At 46.8% G+C, this 18,845-nt stretch overlaps 1 protein-coding gene across 1 annotated transcript in view; it reads left to right on the top strand.

Annotated features, from left to right (window-relative positions):
• Positions 1-138: 138 nt before the first annotated feature.
• The window catches only part of IQCB1 (IQ motif containing B1), a gene marked incomplete in the record, with an annotated part of 40,351 nt that continues 21,644 nt past the window's right edge, over positions 139-18,845 (top strand). Inside the window, 7 exon segments of the mRNA XM_073634475.1 lie at positions 139-290; positions 5,831-5,946; positions 7,974-8,136; positions 8,427-8,556; positions 10,663-10,756; positions 10,842-10,941; positions 12,929-13,101. Coding sequence (XP_073490576.1) covers positions 5,838-5,946; positions 7,974-8,136; positions 8,427-8,556; positions 10,663-10,756; positions 10,842-10,941; positions 12,929-13,101 — 769 coding nt within the window.

The following is an 18,845-nucleotide window of genomic DNA, read 5'->3' as shown; positions in this document are numbered from 1 at the left end:
TTCCCGCGGCGGCCATTTTGTCGAATACCAGCGCAGTATAATCCTAAGCGGAGACGTCAATAAAATGGCGCTGACAAGGCAGACAAGTTGGTATAAGTAAATGAACCTCTAGTGTCTTAAAAGTTTTCACCAATAGCAGTGATTCACCGGACCGGCTGTTCTCCCGAAATGCACTGCGGCCGCGGCCTGGACAGGAAGAGAGACCTGGCTCGAGTTGTTATCGGTTGCTAGGAGACGAGGAGCTGCACCGGGCCGGTGACATCCAGGGGACCAGTGAGGGGACATTCATGGTGAGAGGACTGGGGGAGGCAGCTCTGGTTGCTATGGGTTACAGTAGAACTGCTATGGCATGAAGAATGGAGGCTTCTGATTGGCTGCTTTAGATTAGAGTGTTTTTTTTTATTGTTTTTTTGGCTTTTGCACATTTTTGTACACGTGTCATGTGTGAGATATTTTTTTAAATTGCATTTATCCAATGGAAAGCCGGTTACTAGGCAAAAAAAATTAGCATTGCGTGCGTTCTCCTGTGCTCTGTTGCGACCAAAACACGCAACGCCGCCCCTGAGCGCGGGTATTTTTTTAAGCGTCAGCACACTCCGGTGTGAACGGGCCCCTCGAATATAATGGAGATCCAATTGTTCAAACGCTTCTGGTGAAGTGACACCAATGCTGGGGGTTATTATTGCGTCCGCTGACACCAATGCTGGGGGTTATTATTGCGTCCGCTGACATCAGTGCTGGGGGTTATTATTGCGTCCGCTGACCCCAATGTTGGGGGTTATTATTGCGTCCGCTGACCCCAATGTTGGGGGTTATTATTGCGTCCGCTGACCCCAATGTTGGGGGTTATTATTGCGTCCGCTGACCCCAATGTTGGGGGTTATTATTGCGTCCGCTGACCCCAATGTTGGGGGTTATTATTGCGTCCGCTGACCCCAATGTTGGGGGTTATTATTGCGTCCGCTGACACCAATGCTGGGGGTTATTATTGCGTCCGCTGACACCAATGCTGGGGGTTATTATTGCGTCCGCTGACACCAATGCTGGGGGTTATTATTGCGTTCGCTGACACCAATGCTGGGGGTTATTATTGCGTCCGCTGACACCAATGCTGGGGGTTATTATTGCGTTCGCTGACACCAATGCTGGGGGTTATTATTGCGTCCGCTGACACCAATGCTGGGGGTTATTATTGCGTCCGCTGACACCAATGCTGGGGGTTATTATTGCGTCCGCTGACACCAATGCTGGGGGTTATTATTGCGTCCGCTGACACCAATGCTGGGGGTTATTATTGCGTCCGCTGACTACCAATGCTGGGGGTTATTATTGCGTCCGCTGACACCAATGCTGCGGGTTATTATTGCGTCCGCTGACACCAATGCTGCGGGTTATTATTGCGTCCACTGACACCAATGTTGGGGCTTTTAAACTGAGCGCTGATAACAATCCGGAAAGTCCCTCTTCTCTTTAGTCCGGAGGATGTGGGGCCAATGGTTGCCAAGAAGAATGTAAAATTTAGATTCTGACCACAGAGCAGTTTTCTACTTTGCAACAGACCATTTATAATGATCTTTGGCCCAGAGAAGACTTCTGCGTTTCTGGATCCTGTTCAGATACGGCTTCTTCTTTCCATGATAGAGCTTTACCTGGTATGATTGGACGGCACGGCGATCCATGTTCACAGATGGTGCTTTCTGGAGGTATTCCTGAGCCCAAGCAGTGATGTCCATCACACAATCATGCCTGTTTTTAATGCAGAGCCGTCTGAAGGCCCGAAGATCAGAAGATCACCGCCATCCAATATTGGGTTTCAGCCTTGTTCCTTCGCATAGCGATTTTCCCAGATTCTTAGGATCTTTAGATATTTTGTAGTGTAGATGATAAAATGTTTAAATTCTTTGAAATTTGATGTTGCAGAACATTATTCTGAAATTGTTCAACAATTTTTAGACGCAGCTTTTCACAGATCGGCGAACCTCTGCCCATCTTTACTTTCTAAACAGTGGCAGGACTACCAGGGTCGCAAAGGGGCCGCCACTGTGTGAGGAGCCCCAGCGGTGGGGGTTTCTGGCTGCAGGGCTCTGAGCTCAGAACGTCTCTCTCACACAGCCCAGAACCAGCATTGACAGTTCCCCTCTAAAGGGGAACTCTGCATGTGAAGGGGGATCTTTGCGGACTCTGATGTAATGGGTGATTCTTGTGATTAAATCTATGTTTAGAAATGGTATTTAATGACTAGAGATGAAGCGAAATTTCGGCAGCCGAAAATTGTGTTTTCGGCATTTCGTCGATAAAGAAAAAGGTGCCGATTTAATAAATCGCGCGTGATTTTGCTGTGATTTTAGGTTCCAGTCACACCTAGGCGATTTGAAGCGCAGGTCGTGATTCAGCCCGCAATTTCGATGCCATTACTTCTTAATGGCACCCCAAAGGTGGTGCGATTTTGCTGCGATAAATGACAACGCGCAAAGCTTGCCACTGAAAAGGAGCAGGAGCGTCTTTTGGGCGTCCGCACCACCCATGATCTATTACCCAACAATCGTGGCAAAATCAGACCGCGCTTGGGGTGCCATTAAGAAGTAATGGCATCGTAAGCACTTCCCGCGATTTGGAATTGCGGCGTTTCCACCTGCGATTTATATCGCCTAGGTGTGTTCGGAGCCTTATGCCCTCTACACACGGTCGGATTTTCCAACGGAGAATGTGTGATAGGACCTTGTTGTCGGAAATTCCGACCGTGTGTGGGCTCCATCACACATTTTCCATAGGAATTTCCGACACACAAAGTTTGAGAGCAGGCTATAAAATTTTCTGACAACAAAATCCGTTGTCGGAAATTCCGATCGTGTGTACACAAATCCGACGGACAAAGTGCCACGCATGCTCAGAATGAATTAAGAGACAAAAGCTATTGGATACTGCCCCGTATATAGTCCCGATGTATGTGTTTTACGTCACCGCGTTCAGAATGATCGGATTTTCCGACAACTTTGTGTGATCGTGTGTATGCAAGACATATGCAAATCCTAGGATTTTGTTGTCGGAATGTCCGATCAATGTCCGATCGTGTGTACAGGGCACTACTGTGCTTATGGTGTTTCTTTCATAGGTCATGTAACTCAAAAACTGTATAAAAAACATAACACAGGTGCGTTATTGATGCGTTTTCAATACATTTCAACGGGGAGGTGCGTTTTTTTTTTTTTTTACCTGACCAAACATGCAGCATGCAAGATTTTTAACACCACAATGGAAGCGGAACGTTCCAGTGTGAAGAATTTAAAGGGATGTATTTTTCTTGAGTTTTTCTTGCACAAAAGGTGCCGATAATGGCCAACAATAAATTCATATTCATTTAAATTTATGATATTAATTAAAAAGTTTAATACAATTCTATTAAAAAAAAATATATATATTTTTTTAATTGTCATATTCGGCACCAAAATTTCCATTCAGCGCACCTCTATTAATCACAAAATATATGTATAGTGTATACTATCAAAACAAATTTACTGTGCGCCGCTAAATGTTCGGATTTGGCTTGAAGAAAAGGTGGCATTCCTACCCAAGACAGCAGGAAGGGGGCCCGCTGCGGGACTGTATTAAAGGGCCCGTGATGGGAGTAAAGGGCCCCAGGCTCAGAGGGAAAGGGGGGGGCAGGGGGACTCTTCATGGTTTCTTGCACCAGGGGCCCTGAAGTTTCTAGTTACGCCTCAGCTTCTGAGACACTGTGACTCTCTAAGATGCTCGTTTTATACCCAATCATGTCACTGACCTGTTGCCAATTAACCTAATTAGTTGCAAAATATTCTTCCAGCTCTTCCTTGTTGGTACCACTTACTTTGCAGCTTTTTGTTGCCCTCTCCCAACTTTTTTGAGATGTGTTGCTGCCATCAATTTCCAAATGACCTGATTCCGCTTCCGAACTGCCCACCGCACATTTAGGGCCAGTTCACACCACATGCAGTCCAGTGCATTTTTGTTCTGCATCAAAAACATGTGGAAAGTAGGTTATATGGTTTCCAATGGCATAGTTCACACCAGCGTGGTCAGTTCAAGGGCTTTTCGGTTCCAGAAAAAAAAAGTAGAACATGCTGCATTTTTCTTGCGCTGCACTGTACTGGAATGCTTTAAAACGCATCAAAAACGCATTAAAACGTACTGGATCCTAGTATAGTGGGGATAAAAAACAGGAAAAAAGCATCCGGAAACGCATCAAAAACGTGCATGCAGAAATGCACCCGGAACGGATCTGGAGTGCATTTTTGTGGTGTGGCCCGGCCCTTACTGCGGCAGGGTGGCCCGGCTGTGCAAAACAATGTACCTGTAAGTTGTCTGGGGTACGCCCTGGCGTTCTTCAGGGTGTGGGGTGCGCCCTGGCAGGAGCCAATCACTGGCTCTGGCAGCTGCGATGGCCGCTGGGACTCGCCGATTGTTCACAAGAGATGCAGAACGGTAGTCTGCCCATGTAAACAAGGCAGACCGCCGTTCTGTTGGGGGAGGAAGATGGCGATCTTGTGTTTCTGCTAAGTAGGACCACAGATCTTTGTCTTCCTCCAGTCAGAGCACCTCCCCCACAGTTAGAAAGCACCCCCTAGGAGCACACTTAACCCTTTGATCGCCCCTGATTTTAACCCCTTACCTGCCAGTGTCATTGTGACAGTGTATATTTTTTAGCACCGATCACTGTAGTAATTTCACTGGTCCCTAAAAAAGTGTCAGTTAGTGTCCGATTTTGTCTGCTGCTATGTCGCAGTCCCGCTAAAAATCGCTGTTTGCCGCCATTACTAGTAAAAATAAAAATAATGCCATAAAAATATCCCACAGTTTGTAGACGCGATAACTTTTGCACAAACCAATCAATATAAGTTTATTGGGATTTTTTTTTTACCAAAAATTTGTAGCAGAATACATATTGGCCTAAACTGATGAAGAAATTTAGATTTTTCACATTTTTTTTATTGGATGTTTTATAGCAGAAAGTAAAAAATGATTTTTTCTTTTTTTTTTTGTTTTGTTTTTTGTTTTGTTTTTTTTCTTCAAAATTGTCGCTCTTTTTTTTGTTTATAGTGCAAAAAATAAAAACTGCAGAGGTAACCAAATACCACCAAAAGAAAGCTCTATTTGTGGTTAAAAAAAAAAAAAAAAAGACATCGATTTTATTTGGGTACAGCATCGCACGGCCGCGCAGTGCCGTACCGCAAAAAATGGCCTGGTCAGGAAGGGGGGAAAATCTTCCGGGCTGAAGTGGTTAAAATGGTCCATTTTCTGAATTTTCTTAAATATTTGATGTGTTTTCTATTGTGAATAAAATCCGGGTTTAACAGATTTTGGGAATCATTGCATTCTGTTTTTTTATGTATATTTTTACACCCCGCCCCCAACTTGTTTTGGAATTGGTGGGGTTGGAATCTTCAAGACCAAATTTATTTTTTTGCAAATTTGTGTAAAATAAAAAAAAATGCGAAAACAGCTCTGGCAGTGGAGGGGTTAATACACACTCGACACTACAGAGCAATGGAGGAGTGATGAACCCGCCTGAGATCTAATGGTAAACGGGTCTCATTATCTTTGCGCTGAGTGTGTGGGAACGGTGATAAATCTCCTCCGTGGGGCTTCTCGTTTTTCGGAGTCGTCTGGAAGGAATATGATTAAGATTCCCCGGCATTACGTCAGAGTCCAGATGTCATTGTTCCGTCCTGGAAAGGATCTGATTGGTCGGCGTGGCTGTGCACTTGGCTCGGTTTAGTCATCGTTGTGTAAAGACTCAGAACAGAATGTATATCTGGACAGAATCTTATTCCTGCTTTTTGTTTTTATCACACAGAAGAGAAATGAGCGGGACAGCGGCAGTGACGGTGGATTCCCGGGTGCTGGAACTGGCATCCAAACTGACCGAGAGCAGCAGCAGTTCAGTGCCGGTCCTACTCCTGAAACTGAAGGGTAAGGCTTCATCGTTTTTACATTTCTTCTACTGCTGGTGACGTGGGAGGACAGTCAGGACACAAATTGTAATTGCCGACTTATATTTGAAAGTGCAAACTACTTCCTCCACCAGCTATGAGGACGACTGCCTCTGGAACTTATATCTTCAAAAAGAAGTCTGCAATAGCAGTTTCCATATTCCTATCATTACATGTTCTTTGTAAAGCTGAACTTAATTTGCCAGCAGTACCAGCTTACAGAGCAAAGAGAAAAGGTATAAACCAGGGGTAGGCAACCATCGGGTAGTGGAGATCTATCTGAACAATATGGGCCCAGTACAGAGTGGTCTAGAGTGCTCAGTACAGAGGAGGAGGGGGGTCAGGAAGGCTCAGTACGGGGGTGGGGGTTCGGGGGGGGGTCAGGGGGGCTCAATACGAGGGGGGGGGGTCAGGAGGGCTTGGTACAGGGGGGGGGGTCAGGTGGGCTTGGTACGGGGGGGGGGAGGGTCAGGAGGGCTTGGTACGGGGGGGGGGGGGTCAGGAGGGCTTGGTGCGGGGGGGGGGTCAGGAGGGCTTGGTGCGGGGGGGGGTCAGGAGGGCTTGGTGCGGGGGGGGGGTCAGGAGGGCTTGGTACGGGGGGGGGGTTCAGGATGGCTCGGTTCCGGGGGGGGTCAGGAGGGCTCAGTACGGGGGGGTCAGGAGGGCTCAGTACGGAGGGGAAGGGTCAGGGGGCATCAATACGGGGAGGGGGGGCTCGGCAGGGGAGGTCAGGAGGGCTTGGTACGGGGGGGGGGCGCAAGAGGGCTCGGTACGGGGGGGGCCAGGAGGGCTCAGTGCGAGGGGGGGTCAGGGGGTTAGAAGGATTCAGTACAAGGGGGAGGGGGTCAGGACTAAGGGCCAATTCACACTGGCCCGCAGCCAAATCGCAGAGCAGTCAGAGCAATTTAGCGCTCTGGCCACTCTGCATTGCCGGCTGGCTAGTGGGCAGTGTGGTGCACGATTCAGTTCCCCTTTCCTTAAGGTTTTAAACAAACTTTATGTGAAACACATTGCTCTATGCTGCATTGCAATGTGAATGGGACACGTAGACAATCTTATTTGGGGGGGGTCAGAAGGATCCAGTACGGGAGGGAGGTTAGAGGACTCAGTACAGGGGGGGATAAGGAGGGCCCAGTACAGAGGGGTCAGGAGGACTAAGTATGGGGGGGGGGTGAGGGGGGGGCCAGTCAAGGAGGGTCAGGATTAAGTGTGAAACAGGTTTCTTTGGACATGTGTTTTTGTCAGGAGGGCCCAGTACGGGGGATAGCGGAATAAGTTGTACGCTCGCCCCATTCTTTGCTCCAGCAGGCTTCCGCCATGCTGTGTGACAAGTTTCCTAGAAGCTTCTTCTCTGAGGCACTCTGTCCGGCAGTCACACTCCAATATCATAATATGCAATGCAGGACCAATAGGCCTGCATTGTACGTGAGAACAGCGAGAGCCCACCAACAACCTAAAGAATAGACAAGTATAGAGCCAAAGCAGGGAATAAGGTAAACATAACAGCTTATTCATCTACCCCACCCACCCCCCGCCCCCCCCCCCCCCCCCCCCCCGCCTAGATTTAGAGCCCAACTCCAGATTAAAAAACGATCCTTTGCAGTGGAGCTGAGCCCGTAGTGCGAAGGGTTAATGGCTCGTTTTGTTTAGGGAAGAGAAGAAACAGTTTTACTTTCCTGATCCTCTGCTCCCCTGGTGTGTGGTGCTTCTCCATAATCTGACGGTGGTCTGTCCCTCACGTCCAGAACAGGTCTATGGATCCTGTTCTGGTCTTGATGTTGAGGACCCTAGACTTCTAGAGCATGGGGGTTCAAAAGCTGCGGGACCGGTCTAGCTGCGTGCCTTTTAACTTGTAGTTTGTGACAAAATGGTGGCAACACCCTAAGAGAAGCTTTTGCAAAGCGATGTTATCTAATAGTAGAGACATTTTAGAAAATTACTAAGGGGTATTGGAAAATCGGGTTTAGTCTGTGGTTTTCCTTTAACGAATAATCATTATGTCTGCAGAGATCTTAAAAGGTGCCGCTGCTGGAAGCAAAGAACTGCAGAGAATTAAAGAGGACCTGTATAACTACGGCCTCATCCAGTATTGTGTGCTGGTTCTGAAACAGGACTACAGTCGGGTGGAAGGAGGCTGGACGACGGCTGCCAGTCTAGCCGATATTCTAAGGTAGAATGAAATGATTCAGTTCACGTTCTAATGATACTTTTATGACAGGACCTCTGTTCAGGAGGCTTTCTCCAGGAAAATATGTGTGCAGATTTGTGGTGCCGGTGTAGATGCCCCATTGGAGATTGGAGTCCTGTCATAATTCAGATTTTTGTTACCAGCATTTTATTTGTTTGAGTCTCACTTTATATTTTGTAATTTTACACTCTTCATGCACGGGATGTGACTCCCATTTTTCCATGTTACCCCGACGTATCAGAAAGGGTGCTAATCGCTGTGTCTTTGCCCAGTTCCTGCTGTGTAGGACTGAATCCTAAGAATGACCCGGAAGAATTTCAATCGCAGATCCTGCCCTCTGCTGTCCTGAACATGCTGGTGCTGGGAAGGCGCATTCAGGCGAGATACATCCGCTCCGTCAAGGTTCTTATTCTGTTTGTATTTTTTGAGGCAGAATATAACTGTTAAAAATATTGATAAATGTATCCTGTATAAATTTACATTATTGTAAACGAACGAAAGTCCTAAAAACAAATATTGTGTTGTAAAGCTTACGCTCATGACGTCACCACGCATGCTTTAACCAGGAAGTGGCCAGATCGAATCCCGGGATTGGTATTTTTATTATTAAGCGTTTGTTGGTTTTAATCATCGTGAGTGGGTTAGTTATTATATTTTTAATAATCGGATACATACAGTTTTATACTATGTGAGCCTTCCTGATTCTCTTTTATGTCACGGCGGACTACCTTATGTCACTGGATGTGATACCATGGTGATCTATGGAGATTTGGAGGTGATATCAGGTCCTCTACAGATGATGTATTAACCTACAGGCTTAGGTGACTCTTTTTACATAAAGGGTCGATTTGTTCCTGTAACAGTCCTCTAAACTTAAAGTGGTTGTAAAGCCTCAAGGTTTTTCACCCTAATGCATTCTATGCATTAAAGTGATTGTAAGGCTTTGTTTTTTTAAAAATAACAAACATGTCATACTTGCCTCCACTGTGCACTTCGTTTTGCACAGAGTGGCCCCAATCCTCAACTTCTGGGGCCCCAATCCTCAACTTCGGCACCGATACCAAGCATTTGCCCGAGTACTTGTACTCGGGCAAATGCTCCCAATGCTTCACCCGATACCTGTTCAGTCAGCAGTGATTGGTGAGTGAGGCAGTTACAAGCTTCTCCACCCCCAAACACCCCCGCCCCCCCCCCCCCCCCGCTTTCAGCTGCTTTAGTGAAATCTATACAGCGGTGATCGGTGCTTGTAACTCTCCCACACCCCTGACTGTCACCGCATCCTCCTCCAGTCCCCCTCCATGCCCCCTCCGTTCTGCTGTCCCACTCCTTTCTTCCTCTGTGTCCCCCTCCGTTCTGCTGCTGTCCCCCTCCGTTCTGCTGCTGTCCCCCTCCTTTCTGCTGTCCCCCTCCTTTCTTCCTCCGTGTCCCCCTCCGTTCTGCTGTCCCCCTCCTTTCTGCTGTCCCCCTCCTTTCTTCCTCCGTGTCCCCCTCTGTTCTGCTGCTATCCCCCTCTGTTCTGCTGCTGTCCCCCTCTGTTCTGCTGCTGTCCCCCTCTGTTCTGCTGCTGTCCCACTCCAGTATTCCTCCGTGTCCCCCTCCGTTCTGCTGTCCCCCTCCTTTCTTCCTCCATGTCCCCCGCCGTTCTGCTGCTGTCCCCCTCTGTTGTGCTGCTATCCCTCTCCAGTATTCCTCCATGTCCCCCTCCATTCTGCTGTCCCTCTCCATGTCCTCCTCCTTCCTTTTCTGTATGAACAGAGTCTGTGATCACTGACTCTGTCCATTCACATAACTGAAACATTGTAACCTGTAAATACGATGTCTCAGTTTATGAATGGAGAGGAGCCGCTGTCTTCTCCATTCATTTTCAGTGCAGCTGAAGCTGCAGAGAAAGGAACTTGGGAATCTCTATCCTCGGTCTCTTTCTCTGTCTCAAGGGGGAGATTTCAGGGGTCTATTAAGACCCCTGATATCTCACACAGCCCCCCAACAGGGCTGATTAAAAAAAAAAAAAGTATTGCAATAAATAATAAAAAAAAATTATTGTAAAAAATAATAAAAATTAAAATAAAAAAGAACACAGACACCATCCACCCCTTCCCCCCTAAAAAATTAAAAAAAAAACCCAAAAAAAAAAACTGTCAGGTGACATTAAAAAAAAGTATCGGTAATCGGCATCGGCGAGTACTTGAAAAAAGTATCGTTACTTGTACTCGGTCTTAAAGAAGTGGTATCGGGGCAACCCTAATGTTCATATTGTTTTCCCTTTTTCTCTTTTTTTCTAGAGTGTGTGTTTTTTTTTTTTTGTTTTTTTTTTTTAATTTTATTTTAACGTCTACATCTCTAACATTTAAGGAGAAAAAAAGTACTTTGTTTTGGGGATGTTTAAAGTCAAAGGGCATTTAAAAAGGAAGATGAATAAAAGTCACATCTGATAGGATGAACTGATGGCACCTCTGAGACTTTTTATTATTCTGTGTCTATAATGTGCATTTATTCATCAATCTATAGGATGAAGAGAGGACAGAACTGTTCCGGTGTTTCAGGCAGGTGATGGATTCGCTATCCTGGCTGTTTAGCGGTCACGTGCAGCTGACACAAAATGGTAAACAGCATAAAGTACATCTGTCTGACTCTCATGATAGCAAAGGATGACCCGGACTTACCATGACCCGTGTGTGTCATTTCAGTCTTCAGACAGGAACACTTCTTGCAGCTGCTGATGACGGATGACGTGGAGACGGGGACCTCTGTGATGTCGGTTCTACAGAATATTCTGAGAGCAAACAGGTAGCCGTTACCTCATTGCACTAATGTAGCCATATATAAATAGATAGATTATGTGTGCTCCTCTATAGGAGATTAAAAAATGAGTCGCAGTATGTGAGGCCCTGCCACTGTGAGAATGGAAGTAAAAGTGACCCAGGGTCACTTTTAGAGTGCTGAGCTCTGGAATAACGATTTTGAGCTTTCTCTGAGTTTTGGTAAAAGTGTCCCAGCTTTCTCTGGGTTTTGGTATTCCTGGATTGGGTTCTGGAGTTTGAAGACTTCAAAGAGCTTTGGGAAGGAAGAACTCCAACCCAGTGTCCAGGTCTTTCCAGACGCCAGCAGGGTTTGTGTACAGATGCCTGTATAATGACAGGCTTGGGCATAGTTCACGGTTCCCATTAGGAGAGAGATGTGCTCTGCTCAAAAGACAGTACTCCTAGCTGGATTTAGAAGGTTGTATGTCGAGGGGGCTGAGCGAGTCGAAATCTTTTATCGAGGGGTCAGGGTGGGGGTCTGTGTAGCAGTGGCCTGCGACTAAATAGACAGAGTCCGGAGAGCTGAGAGAACCAGGGAAGCTGGGTGAGCTGAGAGAGGGGCACAGGAACACAGAGGTACTATGCAATTGCTGGATGCACAGCACTGTGCATCCAGCAACTCCTTTCCTGCTTAGCAACGCACAGCCATGCTGTGGCCCATGTTATCATTTGTCAGTCAAGCAGTTCTAGCAGAGTTTCAGTGTTTGCATCTGACTGGCTGCTGTGTGCACTGCGGTTGCTGGTGGGGCCCATGTCCCCCTGCTGACCCAGTGGGGCCCAGACCTGGTATAGGAGGACTGGCCGTACCCCCCCCGCTTTTGTGAGAAAATATAATTCATGAGCACCCCCTTCCCCCAGGCACAATAAACTATACTTATAGAGCTTATGACGTCACAAAAAAGTATTTATTAATCAAAAGTAAGGCATTTTTAACTTTTTACACATTTTTATTGCACATAGTAAGAAAGTGAGATAAAAGATCAAAATTGAGCAATGTCTTGGAGTTCAGCTTTAATCCCCCATCCCTTTAACATAAGTGGCTTTAATCACCTGTATGCCAAAATCACCACATGTTCCTCATAATAAGAACCCAATGCAACGTTTACCACTGTTATGGAAATTTCTGGTTGAGACACTAAAGATAAAATTAAAGTGATTGTAAAGGCAAAAGTTTTTTTTTTATCTTAATGCATTCTCTGCGATAAGATAAAAAAAAACCTTCTTTGTGCAGCAGCCCCCTCAGCCCCCCCTAATACTTGCCTGAGCCCCATCTCTGTCCAGCGATGTGCAAGAATGCCTCGGCTGTCCGGGATTCTCCTCCTGATTGGCTGCGCCATTGGCTCACGCTGCTGTCAGCCAATCAGGAGGGGAGGGGGAAGGGCTGAACTGGGGCTCTGTGTCTGAATGGATACACGGAGCTGTTGCTCGGCTCGGGTGCCCCCATAGCAAGCTGCTTGCTGTGGGGGCACTTGATAGGAGGGAGGAGCCAGGATCTCCAGCCAGGGACCTGAGAAGAGGAGGATCAGGGCTGCTCTGTGCACAGAGCAGGCAAGTATAGCAAGTGTGTTATTTAATAGAAAAAAACAAGACTTTACAATCCCTTTAACTCTGCGTATGTGGGAACAGATTCACAGGACGCAAGTTCTGTGTTTTAAAGTATCCCTTCGGACACTACCATGCACCTGTCACCCAGCTTGCCCACAAGAAGTCAATGTAGGGAAATGCAGAGGATTACACACACACACACACACACTACAATGAAAGTCCATGTCAACCACAAAATACCCAAACCATGGCGTACCCGGCTCAGCACGGGTCATCTTCATGTCAGGGTGAAGTTTGCAGAAACTGATCTTTTATCACTTGCATTACTGAGAAACCAAGAGAAATGGAGAGAGAAGGATTTTTGAGAAAATCTCCTCCAGTCATAACCCCCCAAATCCAGACTGAACCCCCATTCTTGTGTTTTGCAGTGTTCTCCCAAATCAGGTCCCAGAAGACACGCTGCACCCCATATTGGATGAACTAATTTACAAGCTTTCGGCATCATCCAATCCCGTCATTGGGAATGCTGCTACACGATCGCTGCTTCTCATACTGGAGTCCAGTCCGAATATTGTGCAGATGGTGGGCACTCGCTATAAAGGTACCTCGTCAGAATTCATTCCTGCTTTGGATACAGTGACAGAAAAATTCTACAACCTAATCTGGGGAATTCATAAATGTTGTCTACAGGACTCTTTAGAATTCTTTTGTGCCTCCACATGAAAATTGGTGCCGGCAACAATTTCATATACCTGACATGTAAATAAATTTATCGGAGGGGCGGCACTGAGGTTGAAGTGTCTATACTCTCCTGTACTCAGTGCATGTTCAGCCCCAGCAGCATAGCCTCCATTGGTTGTCACGGAACATCCCACACTCCACTTGAGTGCTTCCGTCAGTATACCACTTCCTCCCAGTCTGGATACAGATATCTGATATTCCAACCGCTCATAAGCACAAAACAAGGCGACACTTGTTTCACTGCTAACATGGACTGTTTTATTATCACACATGGACACAACAGATAAAATAACTCAGAGACTCTTCCCCCCCCACCCTTGGAAAAGAGGGCGGGTTAAACTGTTCAAAGACAATGGACACACAGGTCAAACTTCTCCTCAGTAAACAGTCTTATCAGCAGGGGGGCTGCTGGAGGAATACCCCCTCCCTCCACAGGGACACACATCCCAAATGATCACAGCAAAGAGTCCACAACAGAATCAGACAACATACAATATATACATATATACATGACTGAGTCCGACTAGTACAGTTCAGACTGGATTTCTCATTCACCTCACAAAGAGTATTGTTCCCTTGAAAATCCAGGGCCCATAATCAAAAGGCAAGAGCCTTGCATTCAGTCCTCTCCAACAGCCTCTAGGTCTGTCACATTTCTCCCCTTTCGGCAGGAGACTAACACAGGAGGAGACCCCAGACGGGTTGACTCCGAAGTTGGTCCATATTTCCAGTCTTCTACTCCTGGTACCCACACAGTACCCCAAACAAATTGTTCCAAACAGAGTATTACTCACCCAGCCAACCTCTGCCTCTCTCAGAGAACCTATCCGCCGCTGGGGAGAGGCCTGGACTGGCCCTTCTTCCTGGAGTCCTTTCTGCCGCCGGAGAGAAGACAGGGGGACTGGGCTCGCTCCATCATGCTGTTGGGGATCTGGGCCAACTGCCCAGCATCCCTGGGGTATACAGGTGGGGACTGAAGCCCCATCCACCGACACCAGATCAAGCTGCAGTTGTGAGGTGACGACTACATTCTCTCCTTGGAGGGGAGAAATGTGACAGACCTAGCCGGGACAGAGGCTGTTGGAGAAGACTGAATGCAAGGCTCTTGCCTTTTGATTATGGGCCCTGGATTTTCAAGGGAACAATACTCTTTGTGAGGTGAATGAGAAATCCAGTCTGAACTGTACTAGTCGGACTCAGTCATGTATATATGTATATATTGTATGTTGTCTCATTCTGTTGTGGACTCTTTGCTGTGATCATTTGGGATGTGTGTCCCTGTGGAGGGAGGGGGTATTCCTCCAGCAGCCCCCCTGCTGATAAGACTGTTTACTGAGGAGAAGTCACAAGCGTCATAGCAACCTATGACAAATCTTTGGCCTCATTCCCTTGCTGGCTGGGAGATTCCTGTCAGTACCCAAAAATGGCCATTGCCATTTGTGGATAAGGATGTCAGCAAGCATCCTTCAACCCTTTGCTTTCATTCTGCTGTGAGCTGGGATATCTCCTGGAAGGCAGCTGATTGGGGCTGGGAATGCGTCATCGGTTGCTAGGAAGCCTGCAGCTGCTAGCTGTCCTGTCAACCACGAACCCCGCACCCCAGCATAAAATGCCCCACACTGAGCACTGGCATCACTCTGTACACCACCTCAGAGTTTGTCTTAAATACCGCCAGTTTGCTTATCAACGGTGCTTCTTTTGAATTTGTTGCAACCATAGTGACTGCTTTCTTAAAGTGGTGGAAATAAGAACTACCTCAATCTGGCGCACGTGGCAGATCTTCTAACAAAACTGTTGCAAGGCGTCTCTGAATTAGATGGGGGTCATTTTAAAGGGGCCAGAAAAGTGTTGTAACTGCTGTAATGATAATGAATTCCTCCTCAATATATGAGAGCTGTACCAAAAGCAATGCAAAAATTTGCATAACTTTTGTTCAAATTTCACGGTTGGTAGAGTAGCTCTTCCTATATAGTAAGGTAAGCCATAGAGTATGTCTTTGTCTTTTTTTTTTTCTTCCACCACAGGTTGAATGAAAAGAAATGACTTGATTCCCCTAACAACACAGTCCGTGTTGACGAGGGAATCCCTCCTGTAGCACTATTGTATTCTACCGATGGGGAGCCGACAGAACACAATGATTAGTGTTGCTGGCTGTAATCATTCGGGATTGGTGGTTGTACACAAGTCGATCTATTGATAACCAAGGTGCCCATACATGGATTGAACTTTGGCCGGCCTTGGATTGAACCTGCTGAACCGGCCAAATTTTGATCCATGTATGGTCAGCTTAAAGTGGTAGTAAACCCAAACATTAAAATAAAAAAGTGGTCTCTTCTTTCATAATGACCAACCCCCCCCCCCCCCCCCCCCCCGCGCCTGTCAGCGGTAATGCGATCTTAACTGTGCAGATCAGACCACATTTACGGCCGTGGCGAAGTGACCTCCATGCGCATGTGCGGTCGCTTGAAAGGCCGGGAAGGAAGACCAGGTTAACATGGAATCATGGAAGGGCCGGGGACCAGGGAGAGCCGCGATAGCCCATCGCCGGATACTGGTACATTATGACTTAAAGCGGAGTTCCAGGCACAAAGAGAATTCTGTCTCAAACAAAATGAGCATCCCACCCCTCATGTCACTGCAGTGAGGTCCGTCACTTCTGCGGTTGGCATTCGGTCCTCCTCCTTTCCCCCGCTGCCTTCTGAGACCTGTGTGGGTCCCAAAAGACCACGGGACCATTCAGAAAGTGCCACGCGACTCGCATGTGCGCAGTAGGAAACAGGCTGTGAAGCCTAAAAGGCTTCACTGCCGGTTTCCCTTCCTTGCAATGCCGGCGGCTGCACCTGAAGCTGAATAACGGATCAGCTTGGGTTGCCGACTTTGCGGGATCCCTGCACAGGTAAGTGTCCTTATATTAACAGTCCGCATTTGTAGCTGCTGACTTTTAATTTTTTTTTTCCCCAGGCTGGAACTCCACTTTAAACCTGTAGGGAGGCACTTTTTTTATTTTATTAAAGTGGAATTTTACCATGACAACTTGAAAAAAATAGAATGTTCTTTAGCAAGGAATATGCAGTCCACATTAATAATTATGCTACCAATTGGTGTGTGCTGTAAAGTGCCTCCAGTATTTCTCCTGTTTCTTCTTGCTGGAGCTGGCCATTTTGCTGAAGCCCAGGGCCCCTGAACAGCAGTAAATCATAAAGGGAAATAAACCCATCGATTTAAGTCTCAAAAAACATAACTGATCACATGTGCAGCACCATGCCAGTTGCAGATCAAACAGAAGCAGCTTCCTTGGCTGTAAAGGATAGGAGGGTCTCATTTTGCTCCGGCAATGCCTAAAAATAGAGAGCAACTGAGCATGTGCAGAGCAGGGTGAGACAGTGTATTACTGGATTTTAAACAGTATAGGCACTTATTTTTAATATTTTGCACAGCTATACCTGCAAAAGGGGCCGGCCTGAATTCATCTAGCAGGACTTAATTATCTGACTAAGGTTCCACTTTAAGAGACTTTACTGTCGCTTTAACTCTTCTTCTTCCTCTTTATTTCATTGCAGGAAAATAATGCATTCCAAGCAGAGGCAACATGCCGTCATTGATTTCTTGATGAAGGAGGGGTGCAGGCTGTCCGACATCCACAGAAGGTAGACTTGTGGGGTTTGTCGTCAGTGCTGGTTTTTCCTTCTTCAAACGTCTTGATCCATCTGTGCACATTGCTTAGGTCAATGGTGTCATCTCCATAAACCTTCTGTAGCCTTCTGTCGATGTCGAGCAACCTGCACACCTCCTTCACCAAGAACTCAATGACGGCACGTTGCTTCTGCTTGGAATCCATTGTTTACCTGCAATGAAAATGAAGTGGAAGAACAGTTACTATAAAGCAGGGGTCTCCAAACTTTCCAAACAGGGGGCCAGTTTATTGTCCTTCAGACTTTAGGGGGGCCGGACTGTGGCCATTGGGAGTATAAAAGGTCCCAACATCAGTGGGAATAAACAGTGCCCTGTCTTTGGTGTCAATGAGAGGAATTGTGCTCCTTCGCTGGTGTTGGTGGGAGGAGTTGTGCCCCCTCGTTGGTGTCAGTGGGAGGAATTGTACCCCATCACTGGTGTCTTTTTGCCGAATTGTTAGTGTCATTGGGAGGAATTGTGCCCCATTGTTAGTGTCATTGGGAGGAACTGTGCCCCATTGTTAGTGTCATTGGGAGGAATTGTGCCCCTTCAATGGTCTTAGTGGGGGGAGGGGGGGGAGTAAAGTGTTTGTTAACATAAAAAAATGGATCCTGCTCCTTTAAAGCATGTTGTATGACACAGTGCTTGTCCTGTGTCATTTGGCCCCTTGTAACACCTAAAAAACCTGGCTGATCCTGCCAGTTTCTCCCCACCCCTCTGTAAACTGACCACGGTGTATCATGGCTGCTGAGCCCTGACACCATGGTCAGTTTACATGCCTCTGTCATCAGCAGCCTGCTATCTGCTCTCTTCTCTGCTCCTCTGTCCTCCTTCCCCCTCCCCTCTGTCTGTGTGTGAGCCGCCCCTCCCCCCTTCTGCTGCTCTCATTACACTAACCTGTATACACCATCAGCACTGCCTCCTATTGCAGTGTCCCCCTCTGTGAATGATTTATAAATATAAGTGCTGTAAATATCTAATTTCACAGGTGAGATTGCGATCACATGACCAGCCAGCTCTTTCCTCCTCTTCTCCTCCCCTCCTCCTCTCCAGACTGACATCAGCAGAGGAATCTCAGCCCCGCACGTTGCATCTCTCAGAGGAGGAAAGTAGAAAGCTGGCCAGTCATGTGATCGCAATCTCGGCAGTGAAATGAGGTATTTGCAGCATTTATTTTTTAGAAATCACACATAGAGGTGGATACTACAATAGGAGGCAGTGTTGTTGGTGTATACAGGTTAGAGTGGCTTAACAACCACGTTAATGTTGGTATTAGTGGATGAAATGGTGCCCCAAGGGCCTGATAAAAGCAAGCAAAGGGCCGCATCTGGCCCCCGGGCCGCATTTTGGAGACCACTGCTATAGAGGAAAGGTTGCTCTATGAACATGGGGGATTTTGAAAGGCCTATGTAATTTTAATATAAGTTATGCCCACTTTTGCATAACTTTTGGCCCCTGTATCATTAAAATTAAGGCTCTATTCACACTTGTGCAATTTGTAATGCGACTTTGGACATCAGTCACACCCTATTCTTTTCCTGTGGCACCCATTCAAATTGGAATGATTTAAAGTCACTTCGACTTTGAAAAGGTGCCTGAACTACTTTTTGGTGCGACATTTGATGCGACTTAGATCTATTGAGTGTAAAGTCGGATCAAAGTCGCGCTTCAAAGCCACACTGGAAGTCGTGCGACTTTAGAGAAGCGCTAGTGTGGCATGGAGCCTAATCGCTTCAAAATATTCTTCAATCCCAAGCATTGTCAGCTTTTTTACTGCACAGTTTATCAGCGTTGTAAAAACATCAATGAATCTCTATTGTGCCTTGTGTTTGGGCAGGGATTATAGGGATATTTTCAGTGTGGGAAATAGATTGGTAGAAGAATAGTCAGAAATCTGCATCCGAAATAATGCATCCGGTAACAGTTTCCTCT

The sequence above is a fragment of the Aquarana catesbeiana genome, linkage group LG06 (genome assembly GCF_042186555.1).
Source record: "Aquarana catesbeiana isolate 2022-GZ linkage group LG06, ASM4218655v1, whole genome shotgun sequence".
Lineage (NCBI taxonomy): Eukaryota > Metazoa > Chordata > Amphibia > Anura > Ranidae > Aquarana > Aquarana catesbeiana.
Note: the sequence above shows the minus strand (reverse complement) of the source record. Positions and strands in the feature narration are given on the sequence as shown.